At 38.8% G+C, this 16,988-nt stretch overlaps 1 protein-coding gene across 1 annotated transcript in view; it reads left to right on the forward strand.

Moving 5' to 3' along the window:
• The first annotated feature begins 846 nt into the window (after positions 1-846).
• The window catches only part of LOC122945453 (bifunctional apoptosis regulator-like), a 92,311-nt gene continuing 76,169 nt past the window's right edge, over positions 847-16,988 (forward strand). Inside the window, exons 1-2 of the mRNA XM_044304521.1 lie at positions 847-868; positions 2,289-2,614. Of these exons, the coding sequence (XP_044160456.1) occupies positions 2,361-2,614 (254 nt within the window). The 5' untranslated portion in view covers positions 847-868; positions 2,289-2,360. The remainder of the gene's footprint in view (positions 869-2,288; positions 2,615-16,988) is intronic.

Here is a 16,988-nt window from a genome sequence, read left to right on the forward strand (position 1 = left end):
GTGTCACGACAAAATATGTACTTTAAAGAACACCCCAGTAGTGTGCCTGACCTTCTCCCTTCCCGGGTGCCACAAAGGCAGCTCCCTTCTGCCGCAGGCATCCAGAATAGATCCCAATGATCAGAGGTAAGTTTAAGGAAAAAAATGGCAGTACTGCCGGGACGCTAAGATTTAACCACACTTTATTTTAGTATAAAGCTAGAGATAAACAAAGTGATCGGGTCTTAGTTTAGCTACACGTTTCACCGACGCTCCATCGACTTCTTCAGACTGACCCAGAGAAGGATTGTGTGGAGGCACAGATCTGGAGAAGTGTACAAAAGCACCTAGGAAACTCTCAGGCTGTGAGAAACAAGATTCTCTGGACTGGTGAAACCATGATTGAACTTTTTAGCCTTTAATTCTAAGCACCATGTCTGGAGTAAACCAGTCGCTGTTCATCACCTGCCCAATACCATCCCTACATTGAAGCATGGTGTTGGCAGCATCATGCTGTGGGGTCTTTTTCAGCGACTGGGACAGGGACACTGGTCAGGGTTCAGCGAAATCTGAATGGAACATAGTAAATAGATACTCTTAATAAGAAACTTGATCCAGAGTGCCCTGGCTGGACCCCCAACAAGGCTGAAGGTTCTCCTTCCCCCCAAAAAGTGGAAGGTTCTGAAGACTGTCCGAATGCACTGTAAATCTGCCCTCACCTGTTAGAAATCTGCCAGGTAAATACATGAGCAGAGCAAACCAGTTCTGTTACATTTCTTGTGAAGTTGGTTTTGTTTCCAACAAACGTTGTATATTGCTATGTCAACCCTGCAGCCTATAAACAATACAAACTGGAGCAGCAGCACTGAAAACAGTAGGGGCTTAAGTGGTGAGTATCTTATCTTATTATTTTAGCACATTTAGGGGTACTGGACAGATTTGGTAATATGTCTGACATCCCCTTTATTTAAGTGTATAAGTGTACTAACAAGGCAGAAGGTCGGAGTGACAGGTATCATTGGGAGCACTGAGTGTTAATGAGAGCACTATGACATTCTTTATTAATGTATGTGGTTTTATGATGTAGGAATTGGCTGCAGAGTCTTTACAGGTGAAATATTTACAGTATTTGACATGATTTGTAGTACCCCAAAACAGGGTTACTGCAAAGGTTTAATTGCTGTAATGTCATATTGCTGAGTTTAATGTTATGATTTATCATGTTTGTATACCCAACAACATTGTATAAGAATTAACATCTTGTCTCACAGTATTAGGTTGATGGACCTGGGACCATCCCCGATTTGTGAGTGTGCCTAATTCTAGCTGTGGTACAAAGACGACATGAATATGTAAGCTCCTCAGAGCTAGCCCCAAGTTCAGAGAAAATTCATCTTCTACAGCCAAGGAATCAACTTTACCATCAAAGTGCTCCCGAGAATAGGAAGATTACAAGGTCTAGATTGAAGTCAGGCAGCAAGATATTGAGTACATTTATGACAGAGAGACCTTACTGCTGTGAGAGGGAACATTGCTAGTGCACCCTTTCACAGTTTGAGATAGTTGGGCCAACCATGTCTTAGACCTGTACCCCTCAGCCCAGGAATTACAGAACCATCTACCAAGAATTGTATTGCATGTCTATGGTTCTGCTCAGAGACTTTAGAGAGAAACCAAGAGAAGAAATACTATAGCCTCCATCATTGCTGCTTTCCATATGTTGCTATGGAGAAAGGATTGCACTGTTATATGCTTTGTACTACTGTTCCCACGTACTAAATATTTATTGACGCCAACTGACCTGGTTACTGACTCCATCATTCGCCGCCAATGTCACCTGCTCTCCTGCCTTGCACCCTTACAAAAATCTAACATCAAGGGCAACCCACATCAGTGCTAGTCTGTTCTTCCTCTCTGTTAGAGGAGCAAAACAATGAAAATAAAGGAAGTGCCAGATCTGGCACATAGCTTACACAAACAGAGCTGAACAGACCCCATTGACTGTAATGGGGTCCGTTCAGGTGCCTGCTGTTTTAGTGTAGAAAAAATGGCTGTATGCCAGACTTTGATGTCAACTCTTTTTGGCAGAATCTGAAACAGAGACCCTTGAAGGAGCCTCCAATGCAAATGTGAACATACCCGAAGTATAATATTTCTCTTTATTTACTAAATGCAGCTCTGGGCCAGCCAAAGATTGTACCTTTTTCTTCTTATCCTGAATATATATTGCTGTGAGTGCTTGCACACATAGATTTTTGATTAAATGTTCCCAATCATAGTTAAGAAAATTGATGTCTTCTGTTTTGCAGGGCTATAAATAACTAGAGGATTTCATTGATCATTTTGAAGACCCGCATTCCATATTCCTGTGCACGGCAGCCATGGAGGAGGACGTCCAGTTAGAAAGTGACAACTGTGAGAGGAGCTCGGGAGTGAAGTTAGAACGGAACATATCTGTTAGTGAATTTTCCTGCAGTTGTTGCTATGATATATTGGTGAACCCCACCACCCTGAAATGTGGTCACAGCTTCTGCAGACATTGCCTCGCCCTGTGGTGGGTGTCTTCTAAAAAGACTGAGTGTCCTAAATGTTCTGACAAGTGGGAAGGGTGTCCCAAAGTGAACATACTTCTTAGGTAAGTAGAGGAGGGGGCTTAATGTATTTTCATGGTAAAATGTATTTGTTTGAGGCAAATAATCTATTCTGCTTGTGTCCTACAAGCTAAGTGGCTCATCAGCAAACTGCAATGGTAATTTCTGCTCTTTGTCCATCTAAAAGAACTTTATCACCTATTCAGTTGATACATGGTAACTATTTTATTGGTTGGAGTATGCACCCTGGTACCCCGTTGTTCACAAAACAAGGTCACAGAGTGAATGGAGTGACTATCTTGTACATGCGCTGCAGGACTCTAGGACCCTGTTCTTGTGATTGGTGGTGGCCTAGCTGTGGATAGGCGGTAAGTTCTTATTTTCGAGACACCTTTCATACGGAGCTGTTAGTGGGCCATAAGATTGTGTCAAAGGGTTTTGTAGGATAAAAATGATTGTATATTAATATGAAGGCACTTTGAAAGAAAACCCACATCTGATGTAAATGTAAGTGTTACAGAGAGTTAAAAGATGATAGAAACATCATGCAGCACTCAAATACATCACCTTTTATACAGGGGATACAGACAGCTTTTCAGAACATGCAACACTTTAAAGACAATGTGCCAGCTGTAAATTACCTATTGTTTAAGTCACATTTTAATAATTTTGTTTTGCCTTCGTAATATTCCTTGTCATTCTCTGTGTAGATATAAACTTTGAATTCTTGCAGTTTTCACTTTGATCACTGAGGCTACTTTCACATCTGCGTTTTCATTTCTGGTTCTGAGATCCGGCAGAGGATCTCAAAACCAGAAGAAAACGCTTCATTTTTGTCCCCATTCATGGTCAATGGGGACAAAACTGAACAAACTGGAATGGAGTGCATCAGAATACATTCTGTTCAGTTTTGTTGCATTTCCATGCCAGACACAAAACCGCTGCAAGCAGCCTTATTGTGTGCGGCATGGGAAACTGAACATGCTGGATCTGGCATCAAAAAACATGTTCACTGGTGCCGGATCCGTTTTTTACTTACAATGATTGTCCTAGCCTCAAATCACGCACAGAGTGGTACAGGTTTTGCTTAAGAATATCCCTGTATTTGGCACCATCCATCTTTACCTCAACTCCTCCAACTGACCCGTTTCCTAATCACGGCTGCTGAAAAACATCCCCACATCATGATGCTGCCACCACCATGTTTCAATGTGGGGATGGTTTTCTTGATGTGATGTGTTGGGTTTGCGCCAGACATAGTGTTTTCTTTGGCCGAAAGATTCCATTTTAGTCTCATCAGACGAGAACACTATCCTCCATACATTTTGGGAGTCTCCCACATGCCTTTTCGCAAACTCGCAACGTGATTTTTTGTTTTTAGCTGAAAGTAATGGGTTTCTTCTGGCCACTCTGCCATAAAGCCAAACTCTATGGAGCGTACAGCTTATTGTCATCCTATGTACAGATACTCCAGTCTCTGCTGTGGAACTCTTCAGCTCATCCAGGATTACCTTAGGTCTCTGTGCTGCCTCTCTGATTAATTCCCTCCTTGCCCGGTCCGTGAGTTTTGGTGGGCGGCCGTCTCTTGGCAGGTTTGCTGTTGTGCCATGTTCCTTCCATGGTGCTCCAGGGGCTCATCAAAGATTTGGATATTTTTTTTATAACCGAACCCTGACTTGTACTTCTCAAAAACATTGTCCCTTACTTGTTTGGAGAGTTCCTTGGTCTTCATGGCAGTGTTTGGTTAGTGATGCCTCTTGCTTAGGTGTTGCACCCTTTGGGGCCTTTCAAAAAAAGGTGTGTATATGTAATGACAGATCATGTGACACCTATATTGCACACAGGTGGACATCATTTCACTAATTATGTGGCTTCTGAAGGCAATTGGTTGCACCAGAGCTTTTTATGGGCTTTCTAACAAAGGGGGTGAATAAATACACACATGACAATTTTCTGTTTTCTATTTCTAAACAATAGTTTTATTTATATATTTTTCTCATTTCACTTCACCAACTTAGACTATTGTGTTCTAATCCATCACATAACAAAACATTGAACTTAAGGCTGTAATGTAATGTCATGAAAAAAGTCAAGGGGGTGAATACTTTTTGCAAGGCACTGTATATTCAAGATGGCAATTAAATGTCCTTAAATAAATGCACAGGTTTTATAAAGGTACAACAATGCTATAAACACCCATTTGGACTACGAAACAAATAACATAAGGAGGAGGGACAATAGAATAAACTCCCATGTTCTTCAGGATATTCAGTGAAGTCTGATGAAATCAAATATACAGTATTTAAAAAAACTAGGTGTGTTTGACATACTATATAATTTATTGAATATGAATTTATTGAAAATGAAGTGTCTCTGAAATATTTGTACACTGCAAGTCATGGGGTCTCCTAAGAGACAAACCAACTCCCCAGTCTTGGAGAATGCTATGGTGATGTGATCATGTAACCATGTGACGTGGTCTCCTAAGAGGCAAGCAAGCTTCCTTGACTCCTAGAAAATGCTTCTGTCATGTGATGTAATTATTTGATGTGGTCTCCTAGGACACAAACAAAATCCCTTCAAACATAGTAATGCTATCATAGATGGCAATGAAGAGTGAACAGAATGCTGTATGTAATCAAATATTTTTTAAACCAGCACTCACCTTATAAAACACATCTAAAACCAAATGATTAAATAACTAAAATTTATTCGAATAAATGTTAAAATATCGATGGATAATCTAAAAGGTCGGTATACACATATACATATAATATTACAATGTAAAAAATAAAATATAAAATACAAAATATAAAAAATCTAATGCGTGCACGTTAATATTGGTCAATAAATCTCTGTAAAAATAATTCATGCAATATGGAATCCTAATTAAATCGATGAATGGAAGATAAATAGAGCCGTCGAAATATTCAATGTTCAAATACTGTTCCAAGTACCGAATATTCAAGCAATATAGTATTCACAATTAGTCTTGTTAAATGTTTGAATGGCAAACGACAGTCCTTTATCAGTAAATTTCAATCTTTTCGATTGTGAGACAATTTACTTGTAAACGTTTTTTACCAGAAGCATCCCTTGTGGTATATAAAGATTTACCCTCCTTGTTGTTTCAATATATTCGGTATGTCTCGTATCTTTATGTAGCAGCCATGAAGTTCTCATCTGCACTGTTCATTGTCCATCTGCACTGTGAAGCGCCGTCCAATGAGTTCTGAAGCATTTGGCTGAATATGAGCAGATAATATTGCCTAAAACTCTTCAGAATTCATCCTGCTGCTTTTGTCAGCAGTCACATCAATAAATACAAGAGAACCAGTTCCATTGGCAGCCATATGTAACATCCCAGAGTATGTCACTAAACTCTATCTCCCTGCTACAACATGTCAAGTGTACATCTATTGCCATCTTGTGTAATCTAACTTTGCATTTGCCTGTTTCATATATTATGCTGTAATTTCCCTGTACACCAGTAGGTGGCGGCAATGTGTGATCAGGTATATAGCCAGTTTAGTATATCTAGGCCTGGAATAGTCCATTCCAGCCTAGTCTCCCCTGTATGAGCAGAAGTGGGCTGTTCCCATGTCCTGTCTCATGAGGAGGAGAAGAAAGTTAGTGTACCAGCCACCCCTGCTGGGGGAGGTTGTGTTACTAGGAGCTCCCAGCTACAGGGAACCCAACCTAGGATCCAGCCTCGGCTGAGGCCAAGGATTCATCTTCCCAGCCTGAGTCATCTACCTCAGCTGGTGACAGGCAAGCAACAACCTCCAGAACTACAGATCTCCAGGAAGCCATTCACTGCGAGCAGTCCTGTGAGTACTAATCCAGAGACCAGGAGAAGCCAAATGCCTCCTCAGCTAGTCAGGCCCATTACAAGCAGAAGACAGACAGACAGAGCAGAAGATAGATACCTGCATATGACAAGAAGCAGAATACATATAGATTCCTGCCTATATTGCCAATACCTGCTGGAACCTAAAGACTATTGATGTAACTTGTATGGATAGCTGTTGCTATTAAGTAAAGACAAGTTGGATTATATCTCCTGTCTGGATCTCAATCATTCCACCATTACTCCTATTAACAACACTCAATTTATTGCAAGTGAGCCAAGATTCAGGATTCCAGCCGTACCAAGGTAGGAGACACCGTTGACACTACCATATCTGCTATACAGAGACATTACCCCCCCCCTCTAGCATTCCTCATCTGGTACGTGAGTTGTAACATCTTAAAGGGCCCTGCTACAGAACCTGCGTAAGCTGCAATTGCACAAACTAAAAACTATTAATATTGCGCCAGTGCACTTGGTCATCAATCCAGCTTACTGCACATACATCCCACGCCATGACACTACCACCACCATGCTTCACTGATGAGGTGGTATGCTTAGGATCATGAGCAGTTCCTTTCCTTCTCTATATTTTTCTCTTCCCATCACTCTGGCACAAGTTGATCTTGGTCTCATCTGTCCATAGGATGTTGTTCCAGAACTGTGAAGGCTTTTTTAGATGTAATTTGGCAAATGCTAATCTGGCCTTCCAGATTTTGAGGCTCCCCAATGGTTTACATTTTGTAGTGAACCCTCTGTATTCACTTTGGTGAAGGCTTCTCTTGATAGTTGACTTTGACACACATACACCTACCTCCTGGAGAGTGTTCTTGATCTAACCAACTGTTGTGAAGGGTGTTTTCTTCACCAGGGAAAAAATTGTTTGGTCATCCACCACAGTTGTTTTTCGCGGTCTTTCCTTGTGGTGGTCTTCCGGGTCTTTTGGTGTTGCTGAGGTCACCGATGCGTTCCTTCTTTTTAAGAATGTTCCAAACAGTTGTTTTGGCTACGCTAAATGTTTTTGCTATCTCTCTGATGGGTTTGTTTTGTTTTTTCAGCCTAATGATGGCTTGCTTCACTGATAGTGACAGCTCTTTGGACAGCAACAGATTCCAAATGCAAATAGCACACTTGAAATGAACTCTGGACCTTTTATCTGCTCATTCTAATTGGGATAATGAGGGAATAACACACACCTGGCCATTGAACAGCTGAGAAGCCAATTGTCCCATTACTTTTGGTTCCTTAACAAGTGGGAGGCACTTATGCAAACTGTTGTAATTTCTACACCGTTCCCCTGATTTGGATGTAAATAACTCCAATTTACGGCTGACAGTTTGCAGTTAAAGCACATCTTGTTTGTTTCATTTCAAATCCATTGTGGTGGTGTATAGAGCCCAAAATGTTACAATTGTGTCGCTGTCCCAATATTTATGGACCTGGCTGTACACTCTCTAAATCCCACACTTATATAATAAAACTTTAAAACATAATATAAAATTGATTTTATATATATAGATATATTATTTTTTTTCTTTGTTCTAATTAAAAATATGTAGGTTGCCGAATTTAACAAAATCTTTGGCAGAAATACTCCATATATTAATAACTTAAATGGTGCCTTTATATGGATGGCTGCTGGATACACACATATATTCTTCTGCAATTCGTAACCTTATTTTAAAATGCCCATAAAAGCCCAAAAAAGCAAATGCGTTAATAGTGTGGTTTTGGTGCGTTTTTTGATTATTATTTTTTTTGTGTTATTTAACGGCAGCCGGCCCTGGTTATGATAATGTCTACCTTTTTTAAATGTTAAAATACATCTCCAGTGAATATTTGAAGTGATGAGGCATTGAAATGAAGGACTACATCATGTAATATCTTGATAGTTGTAAAGAAGTATGGAGTTATGTAGGAATGGATGGTTGGTCTCACCCCGAGGGAAGAGTGTCGTGCTGGTAACAACAGCCTGACACACGATGTCCATTAGAGCTAGACCACCTCCATAACTATAAGAATCCATATAATTCAAAATCTGAATTGAGGCCTCCTGGTTGTAGGGTATCAAAATCATAAATACGTCTCTTGACTCTTGTCTCTACATTTTGAGGATATGGTTACCCCCTCTCCAGTGGATTTTGACTTGTTCCAGAGCTGCAAATTTGATTCCCGTAGGGTCTTTATGATGTTTTTGTTTAAAATGTAGGGATAAAGAATGTTTATCGTACCCTTTTCTAATATTTGCTATATGCTCAGAAATTCGCTTTTTTAATGTTCTTTTTGTCCTTCCAATATATTGTTTCTTACACGGACATTCCATTTTATATATATATATATATATATATATATATATATTACACTTTTGGAGTTACATGTTAAAAAATATTTAATGTCTTAAGAGAAATTGTTATTTGATGATGTGATTTTTACATTTGTTTTTCCCTAGAATTGTATTATTTTACAATTGCCGCATTGACCATATCTATAAAAACCCTTAATGTTGTGCCATTTTTTGTAACATCGGTTCTTTATGCTTCATTTCTGTTATAGTAGGGCCGGCTGCTGTTAAATAACACAAAAAATAAAAAAAATGCACCAGAACTGCACTATTAACGCATCTGCGTTTTTAGTTTTTTATGGGCATTTTAAAGTAAGGTTACCGATTACAGAAGAATATATGTGTGTATCCAGCAGCCATCCATATAAAGGCACCATTTAAGTTATTAATATATGGAGTATTTCTGCCAAAGACTTTGTTAAATTCGTCAACCTACATATTTTTAATTGGAACAAAAAAAAAATATTAAGTAAATTTTATATTATGTTTTAAAGTTTTATTATATAAGCGTGGGATTTAGAGAGTGTATATAACAATGTAAAGATGGTGTAATATAATAACAGCAAAAACGCACAAAAAAGAAAAAACGCATTAGTACCGCACCATTAACGCATGTGCGTTTTTGCTGTTTTTGTAGACAGTCTTTGAAAATTGTACCTATTTTATCATATGGATCGAGGGAATATATTGATAAATTGAACAAAATTTTAGAACTATATTTAATGATAAATGGACAGCCTGTCCCTTTTAAGAAGTCCATATCAGGGTTTAGGAGGGTCCCTTTAACTTAAGGGTATAAAAGGAGGGTAGATGAGACTCTCAGTATGGCCACTGAGGAAGAGGATAGAAGTCCTCGAAACGCGTCTAGTGGAACCAGAGAATCATAACTACCCACCAATACCCTGTATCGACTGCAATATCTACGAGAAATGATAAGTAAATTCGAGATTCGAAAGCTCAAGTCTAGATTGCTACCTCCTCTATACACCACGTGACATACAACGTAAGCTCCGCCATTCAAGATTTTGGACAGAGCACCACGTGAGACGCCAGCTTTTTCCGCTAAAATCAAAACTTCCTAGCTGCTACATAAAGATTCAAGACATACCGAATATATCGAAACAACAAGGAGGATAAGTCTTTATATACCACGAGGGACACCTCTGGTAAAAGACGCCAAAGCAACTAAACAGTAAGTATCACTTTACAAACATTTGCAAGTAAATCGAGTGTCTCACAATCAAAAAGATTGAAGTTTACTGATAAAGGACTGTCGTTTGCTATTCAAACATTTTACAAGACTAATTGTGAATACTATATTGCTCGAATATTCGGTACTTGGAACAGTTTTTGATCATTGAATATTTTGATGGCTCTATTTATCTTCCATTCATCGATTTAATCAGGATTCCATATTGCATCAATTATTTCTACAGAGATTTATTGACCAATATTAACTTGCATGCATTAGATTTGTTTATATTTTGTATTTATTTCATTTTTTACATTGTAATATTATATGTATATGTGGTTTCAAGAATTTGTATGTCTACCGACCTTTTAGATTATCCATCAATATTTTAACATTTAATCAAATACATTTTTGTTATTTAATCACTTGGTTTTAGATGGTGAGTGCTGGTTTAACAAATATTTGATTACTAGTTTTAAGCTTTCAAGTGACTGGGTGAGCCACTTATAAACCAAGCACCCCTACCAATAGTATTTAAGTAAAGTGAGCCACTATAATACTTTACATTTTTACAGAATGCTGTATGTGAAAAAACTCAACAATTGTGGCTACAGCATTGAAAATATGGTGTGTGTTTTTTTTTGTTTGTTTGTTTTTTAACTACGATTATTTCTGTGGGACTGAAATTGCTAAAAAGCTGCCACTGAAATATAGAAATATAGTGCATGTAGCCATCATAAATGCTTTCGAGCACCTCATTAAGACCCAGGGGTGAAGGGTGTTTAACCTATAAGTCTACTTCATACAGTACCTGTCTCCTAAGGGTACAATCACATGACAGTGAGAAAAAAACTGTGAAACGGTCCATTTTTAACATACAGATGTAGCAGGGTTAGCACTCCATCTCTTAACTCAAATTTCTTAACTCATTGCATTATTGAGACAAAAGCCATTGAAAAGCAATCATAAATGCTCTTCAGCGCCTCATTAAAACCCAGGGGGGGAAAAGGATATGTAACCTATAAGCACAATACATTTATCATCGCCTAAGGCATTCACATGGCAGTGGTAAAATAAACACCCATGAAAAACGGCCATTTTTTTTCACGGATACCTTTTTTAAAAAAGTACTAAAAATGGTCCCCTTCATTTGTATGGGGGTTGTCGGGCAGTGAAAACGGACAAATGGGACATGTCTATTTTTTCACATGTTTTTTTCGTGGGCCGTAAAAAACACAGGCCTCTTTTGTATAATAATTACATAAAGGGGCCACATGGGGGCAGTAGTTGACCATATATTAAAATATAATTATTAAATAAATTCATACTTTCCATTGAAGCACTGTTTAACTCTTGTATCATGGGTCTGCACATGGATGAAAAGCTTGTGGAAACAGTAGGTGACCAACAGTTGGATCTGGAGCAGCTATAAAAGAGGGAGAGCAACGGTCACTTCACATTTATAGAGATACAGAAGAAAAAAGCAGATGTATGCAGACACTAATGGAGGAATTGCTCAAACAACTGATCTACAAAGCTGAAATAGCCAGAGGGGAACAGTGGTCTCCGTAGAGACGTCCCTTCCTGTAATTATCAGTGACATCAGCAGCCATAGAGATGAAGAAGACATTGCGATGCCAGGCACTAGCGCCATGCGTGTACATGATGTATTAAAACGAGGAGGAGCCACCAAGGAAGAGAGCCACCCCACATAGCTACAAGGATAAGGCTACTTTTACATCTGCAATTTTGCTGGATCCGTCATGAATCAGTAAAAACGCTAATGTCATAATAACACAACCAGCTGCATCTGTTATGAACGGATCCGGTTGTATTATCTCTAAAATGACCAAGACGGATTTGTCACTAAAACCATTGTCAATTGTCACCTTATCCATTTTCTTTTGTGTCCGAAAAAACAGATCTGGCACTATTGACTTACATTGTGTTTCATGCCAGATCCTTCTTGCTCCCCATCCTATGATGCACTCAAAAATGCTGCTTGCAGCACTGTTGTGGGCATCATGGGAACGCATTGAAACGTAAAGGAATGCATTCTGGTGTATTCTGTTCTGTTCAGTTTTTTGTCCCCATTGACAATGAATGGGGACAAAACTAAAGCGTTTTTCTCCGGTTTTGAGATCCTATGATGAATCTCAAAACCAGAAAGGAAAACGCTGATGCGAAAGTAGTCTAAGAAACTACTCACAACTTCTCCAGGGAGACATGAAGCCGACGGAGGAGCACAACAGAAAAGTCAGGTGCTGATGCCCTTAGCTCGTGCAGTATGACGCAGGACAGAAAGGAGGAACAAACTTCTGCAATGGCTGGAGTGGGTGAGAGATACACATACATTGAAAAAGTGAGTGATTACCCTGAACAGCACACAGAAAGTATCGGAGGCAATTTTGTTTTAATGTCAGGTTGCAACATAGTAACACCTAACTACAAACAGCTATGCAATGATTCATGACCATTTTTATAAAAGACTCGCAATGCAGAACACGCATATCCCTACAGGAAATATTTCTGAGGTTTGGTCAATGAAAAATCTCAAAATATTCCAGTTAATTTTTTAACCCCCTCATCTACTCATAACAAAAAGTTAGTAACCCTCACTCAGTAATATTTACTTTTGCAGGGAATAGGTCAGGTGTATTTCACTTATCTCAAAAAACTAAAGACAAATTTTGATTGGAGAATATATCCATCTACCTTTTTCTACTTCCATCTAATAAAGAAAATACAAAAAACGAAAAATGGGAAGAAAAAGAGGAAGATAAAGTGGCATTATAACAAATCATTTTACTTTTGCAACTTTTCCTTACTCGCGTCCCTTTTCTGAGGTGCTGGAAAACGGGGAAGGGGGCAGGACGACCGGCCCATCTAATTTTATTATTTCCTACTCTTGTTTTTGGCATACAAAATTACTTAAATCTTTTTTTCTTTCTTTTTAAAAAAATATAATATAATCTTTTTATTTCAATTTCATAGAAACATATACATTTATATACGAGACACATCAATTTTAACAATAGAAAAAATCCAGATTGACCATTAAAATTGCAAAATTACAAAACAAATTTTTCTCCCTTACCACTCCCCTTTATTGAATACCCTCCAACCACCCTAAGGGGAGAGAGTGGGGGGACGAAGAAAAAAATAATTTTCTCTAACACGTGCCCAGCCCTACAATAACCAATTTTTCCATAATTCGGAAAGATTTTGTGATTTTTTTTTAATTTTTTTTTACTGTGGCCCTCCATCACCCGCTCTTCCTTGATCAAATTATCACTTGCTTTTCTCCACTGACCCGCTGTCGGGGGGTCTTCTTTTAGCCATTTCCTAAGTATGAGGAGTCTGGCTTGAAATAATACTTTACTAAGGACCAGTCTTATCTTTTTATTTAACTTCAAATGTTCGATTGCCCCTAATCTTCTGATATTTGAACCTTCAAAATTGAAAATACGGTCTCTGCAATTTCTGTCCAATATCTGAACAGTCTGGGGCATCTCCTGAAACAGTGAATTTAGGCTACTTTCACACTAGCGTTCGGGCGGATCCGTTCTGAACGGATCCGCTCATATTAATGCAGACGGAGGCTCCGTTCAGTACGGATCCGTCTGCATTAATAACTTTAAAAAAATTCGCAAGTGCGCAAGTGCGAAAGTAGCCTGCGCGGATCCGTTCAGACTTTCAATGTAAAGTCAATGGGGGACGGATCCGCTTGAAGATTGAGCCACATTGTGGCATCTTCAAACGGATCCGTCCCCATTGACTTACATTGAAAGTCTGGACGGATCCGCACGGATCCGCACGCCTCCGAACGGCCAGGCGGACACCCGAACGCTGCAAGCAGCGTTCAGCTGTCCGCCTGTCCGTGCGGAGGCGAGCGGAGCGGAGGCTGAACGCCGCCAGACTGATGCAGTCTGAGCGGATCCGCCTCCATTCAGACTGCATCAGGGCTGGACGGCTGCGTTCGGGTCCGCTCGTGAGCTCCTTCAAACGGAGCTCACGAACGGAAACCCGAACGCTAGTGTGAAAGTAGCCTAAGTCTGCTCTATCTCCACTACATTTTAGACACTTATCTGAAGTACTCACACCCATTCTGTTCAACATCCACGGAGATCTATGTAATCTATGAACTATAAAAAAAAACTGTGAGATCTTGTGTGAGCCCCTATCCGAGACCCTAGCATAACTTCTAAGGGCATCTTTCCATTTCTCTTCCGTAAAAGATTCTAATTCTCTCCCATTTTTTCCTGGCCAGCATTATGTTCCGTTTACTCTTTGCCTCCATCAAAATCTTATATCTCCTTGCAGTTATTCCTCCTCTTTCCCCTCCATTGGTAAATTTGTATAACTTATCAGATTTTTTTCCCTTCTGTACTTATCCAGCTGCTCCACTGTCCGCAGCGCATTCCTGAGCTGAAAATATTTATACATATCCTTTTGGGGGATCCCAAACTCCCTCACCAGTGTATTGAAATCTTATAACTTATCCTCCTCAAATATCTGGTCTAGATATTTCATCCCCTTTTTTTCCCCAATCTATATAAATCCTAATTGTTTGGAGTTCTTTTAAATTGAAGTTTTTCCAGATAGGTGTATAGTGCAAAAACCCTTTAATATCTAAGCTTTTTTTTTTATTTCCACCCATGTATACTCCAGTGAGTTTAATATTCTATTACCTGTATTATTTTTTATTACCTGTATTATTTTTCCCCAATATACCTGATTCCAACACCTCTAAGTGATTCCATTCCTCTTTCCACCCCAATCTATTTACTTCCTGCTTACCCACTAAAGCATTTAGACTACCATTTATGTGACCATATTGTGTTATTAAGTAATAGAAAAACTAATTCGGAACCGCTAGTCCTCCCTCTCGCACTGGAAGCTGAAGCACTTCTTTCTTTATCCGAGGAATGGCACCTTTCCAAATAAAGTCCCCCATTAGGCTATCCAATAGCTTAAAAATATTCTGCAGTAATCTCAATGGGGCATTTTGTAAAACATAAATTATTTTTGGGAGGAAAACCATTTTTATTAGGTTTACCCGTCCATATATTGACATTGGTAGTCTTTTCCAAATATGTATTTTGGTTCCAAGTTCTTTTATTAGGGGGAGTACATTTAATTTTTCATAATCTTCTATGTTTCCGGAGATTTGTATACCTAAATATTTGAAATTCTCGTGTTTTTCAAGGACATGAACCCTTGAATCTCCCTGTGATTGTCCCTCTCCTAGTAACCGCATATGTGATTTTTTTTTTCCCCCCAGTTAATATTTAAACCAGAAAAAAAAACGTATCAATTATTTCTATTACTCTGTTAAACTGATCCCCAGTATTGTGCAAAAACAATAAAATATCATCCGCGTACATTAATGATTTTTCTTCTCCACCTACGTATTGAAACCCTTTAATCTCCCTATCTTTCTTATATTTGAATATATCGTTCTACCGGGTTTAAAACCGGTCTGATCTTCATTTATTACTACTTTAATAACCTTTGACAGCCTATCAGCCAAAACCATAGCCAGAATTTTAACATCCGTGTTTAGGAGAGATATTTGCCTGTATGACCCGGGATCTAATTGTTCTTTCCCATTTTTTTAAATTAATGTGATAATGCCTCTTTCATGGAGTCCGTTAGATTACCTAATCTTTGGGCCTCATTCAGTGTTGTTTTTAACTCTGGTACTAACACCTGAGAGAAATTTTTATATATTTCAAAGGGGAGCCCATCCCCACCTGGTGCCTTTTCTGGTTTTACCTTCTCCAGAACCTGATTTATTTCCGCCACCGATATTTATTTTTCTAAATATTCTTTTTGGTCCTGAGATATCTCTCCAAAAGCAATCTGATCTAGATATAAATCTAAATCTTGTTTTGAGTATTGTACCCGGGACTTATATAGTTCCAGGAAATATTCCAAGAACACTTTTTTTTTTATGCCTTCCGATGTACTAATTATTTCACCCATTTTATCTCTGATCGCACCAATCCACGATTTCCCTCTTTGATTTCTTACTATACTTGCTAAGATTTTACCGACCTTTTCACCCTCTGAGGCTAACCGGATCCCTTGAAAGAGTAGTTCTTTCCTACTTCTTTCTAAATGATATATTTTTAACTTTTCCTGTTCTTCCTCCCAAACTCTCTTATTACAATCAGTGGGGTGCCTTATACATGCTATTCTTGCTTCTTGTAATTTTTTTTCCAGTACATTGCCGCTTTCTCTAGTACTTTTTTTCCCCCACTGATTTACCTTTTTAAACAACAAGCCTCTCAAGTATGCCTTGGCAGTGTCCCAGACAATTAACCTACTAGCGGAGTCCTTATTTTCCTTAAACATTTTTTTACGTTCTTCAGCTATACTCTTTATCTGGGATCAGAGGTAACCAATGAGGGTTGAACTTAAACATTTTTTATTCAGGTCTAATTCAATTACCACTGCGGTATGATCTGATAGGGACATAGGTACATACTTTATCCTGATCCTATTTTGGGACATTAAGTTTTTATTTCCCAGGACCATATCTATTCTTGACCAAGTTTGATGTGTTTTAGAATAACAAGAGTACATGGCTTCGCCCGGGTTCTGGAAACTCCAAACATCAACCCAATTAAATTCCTGGGCTAGTTTTAAAAAATCTACATTTTGTGCTCTTCCCCCTCTGCTAGACGTTCTATCCTTGAGTGGATCCATTACCGTATTATAATCTCCTATCGCAATCATTACACACTCCTGGCTATTCAACATAAATCTGTATAATTGACACAGCACATCTGGCTTATATGGTGGTGGAATATATATATATATATTAGCAATTACAGTTTTAATCCCTTCAATATTGCAGTGTAGAAAGAGGTACCTGCCATAGTCATCGGCCTCACATGCGACACACTCAAATTTGATCTTATTGTGTATCAAAATTGACACCCCTCTAGAATAAGTAGTATATACAGAGTGAAACCCTTCCACAATCCATCTCCTCTCCAACCACCTCAATGATTCCTTGTCCAGGTG

Source organism: Bufo gargarizans, chromosome 8, assembly GCF_014858855.1.
Source record: "Bufo gargarizans isolate SCDJY-AF-19 chromosome 8, ASM1485885v1, whole genome shotgun sequence".
Lineage (NCBI taxonomy): Eukaryota > Metazoa > Chordata > Amphibia > Anura > Bufonidae > Bufo > Bufo gargarizans.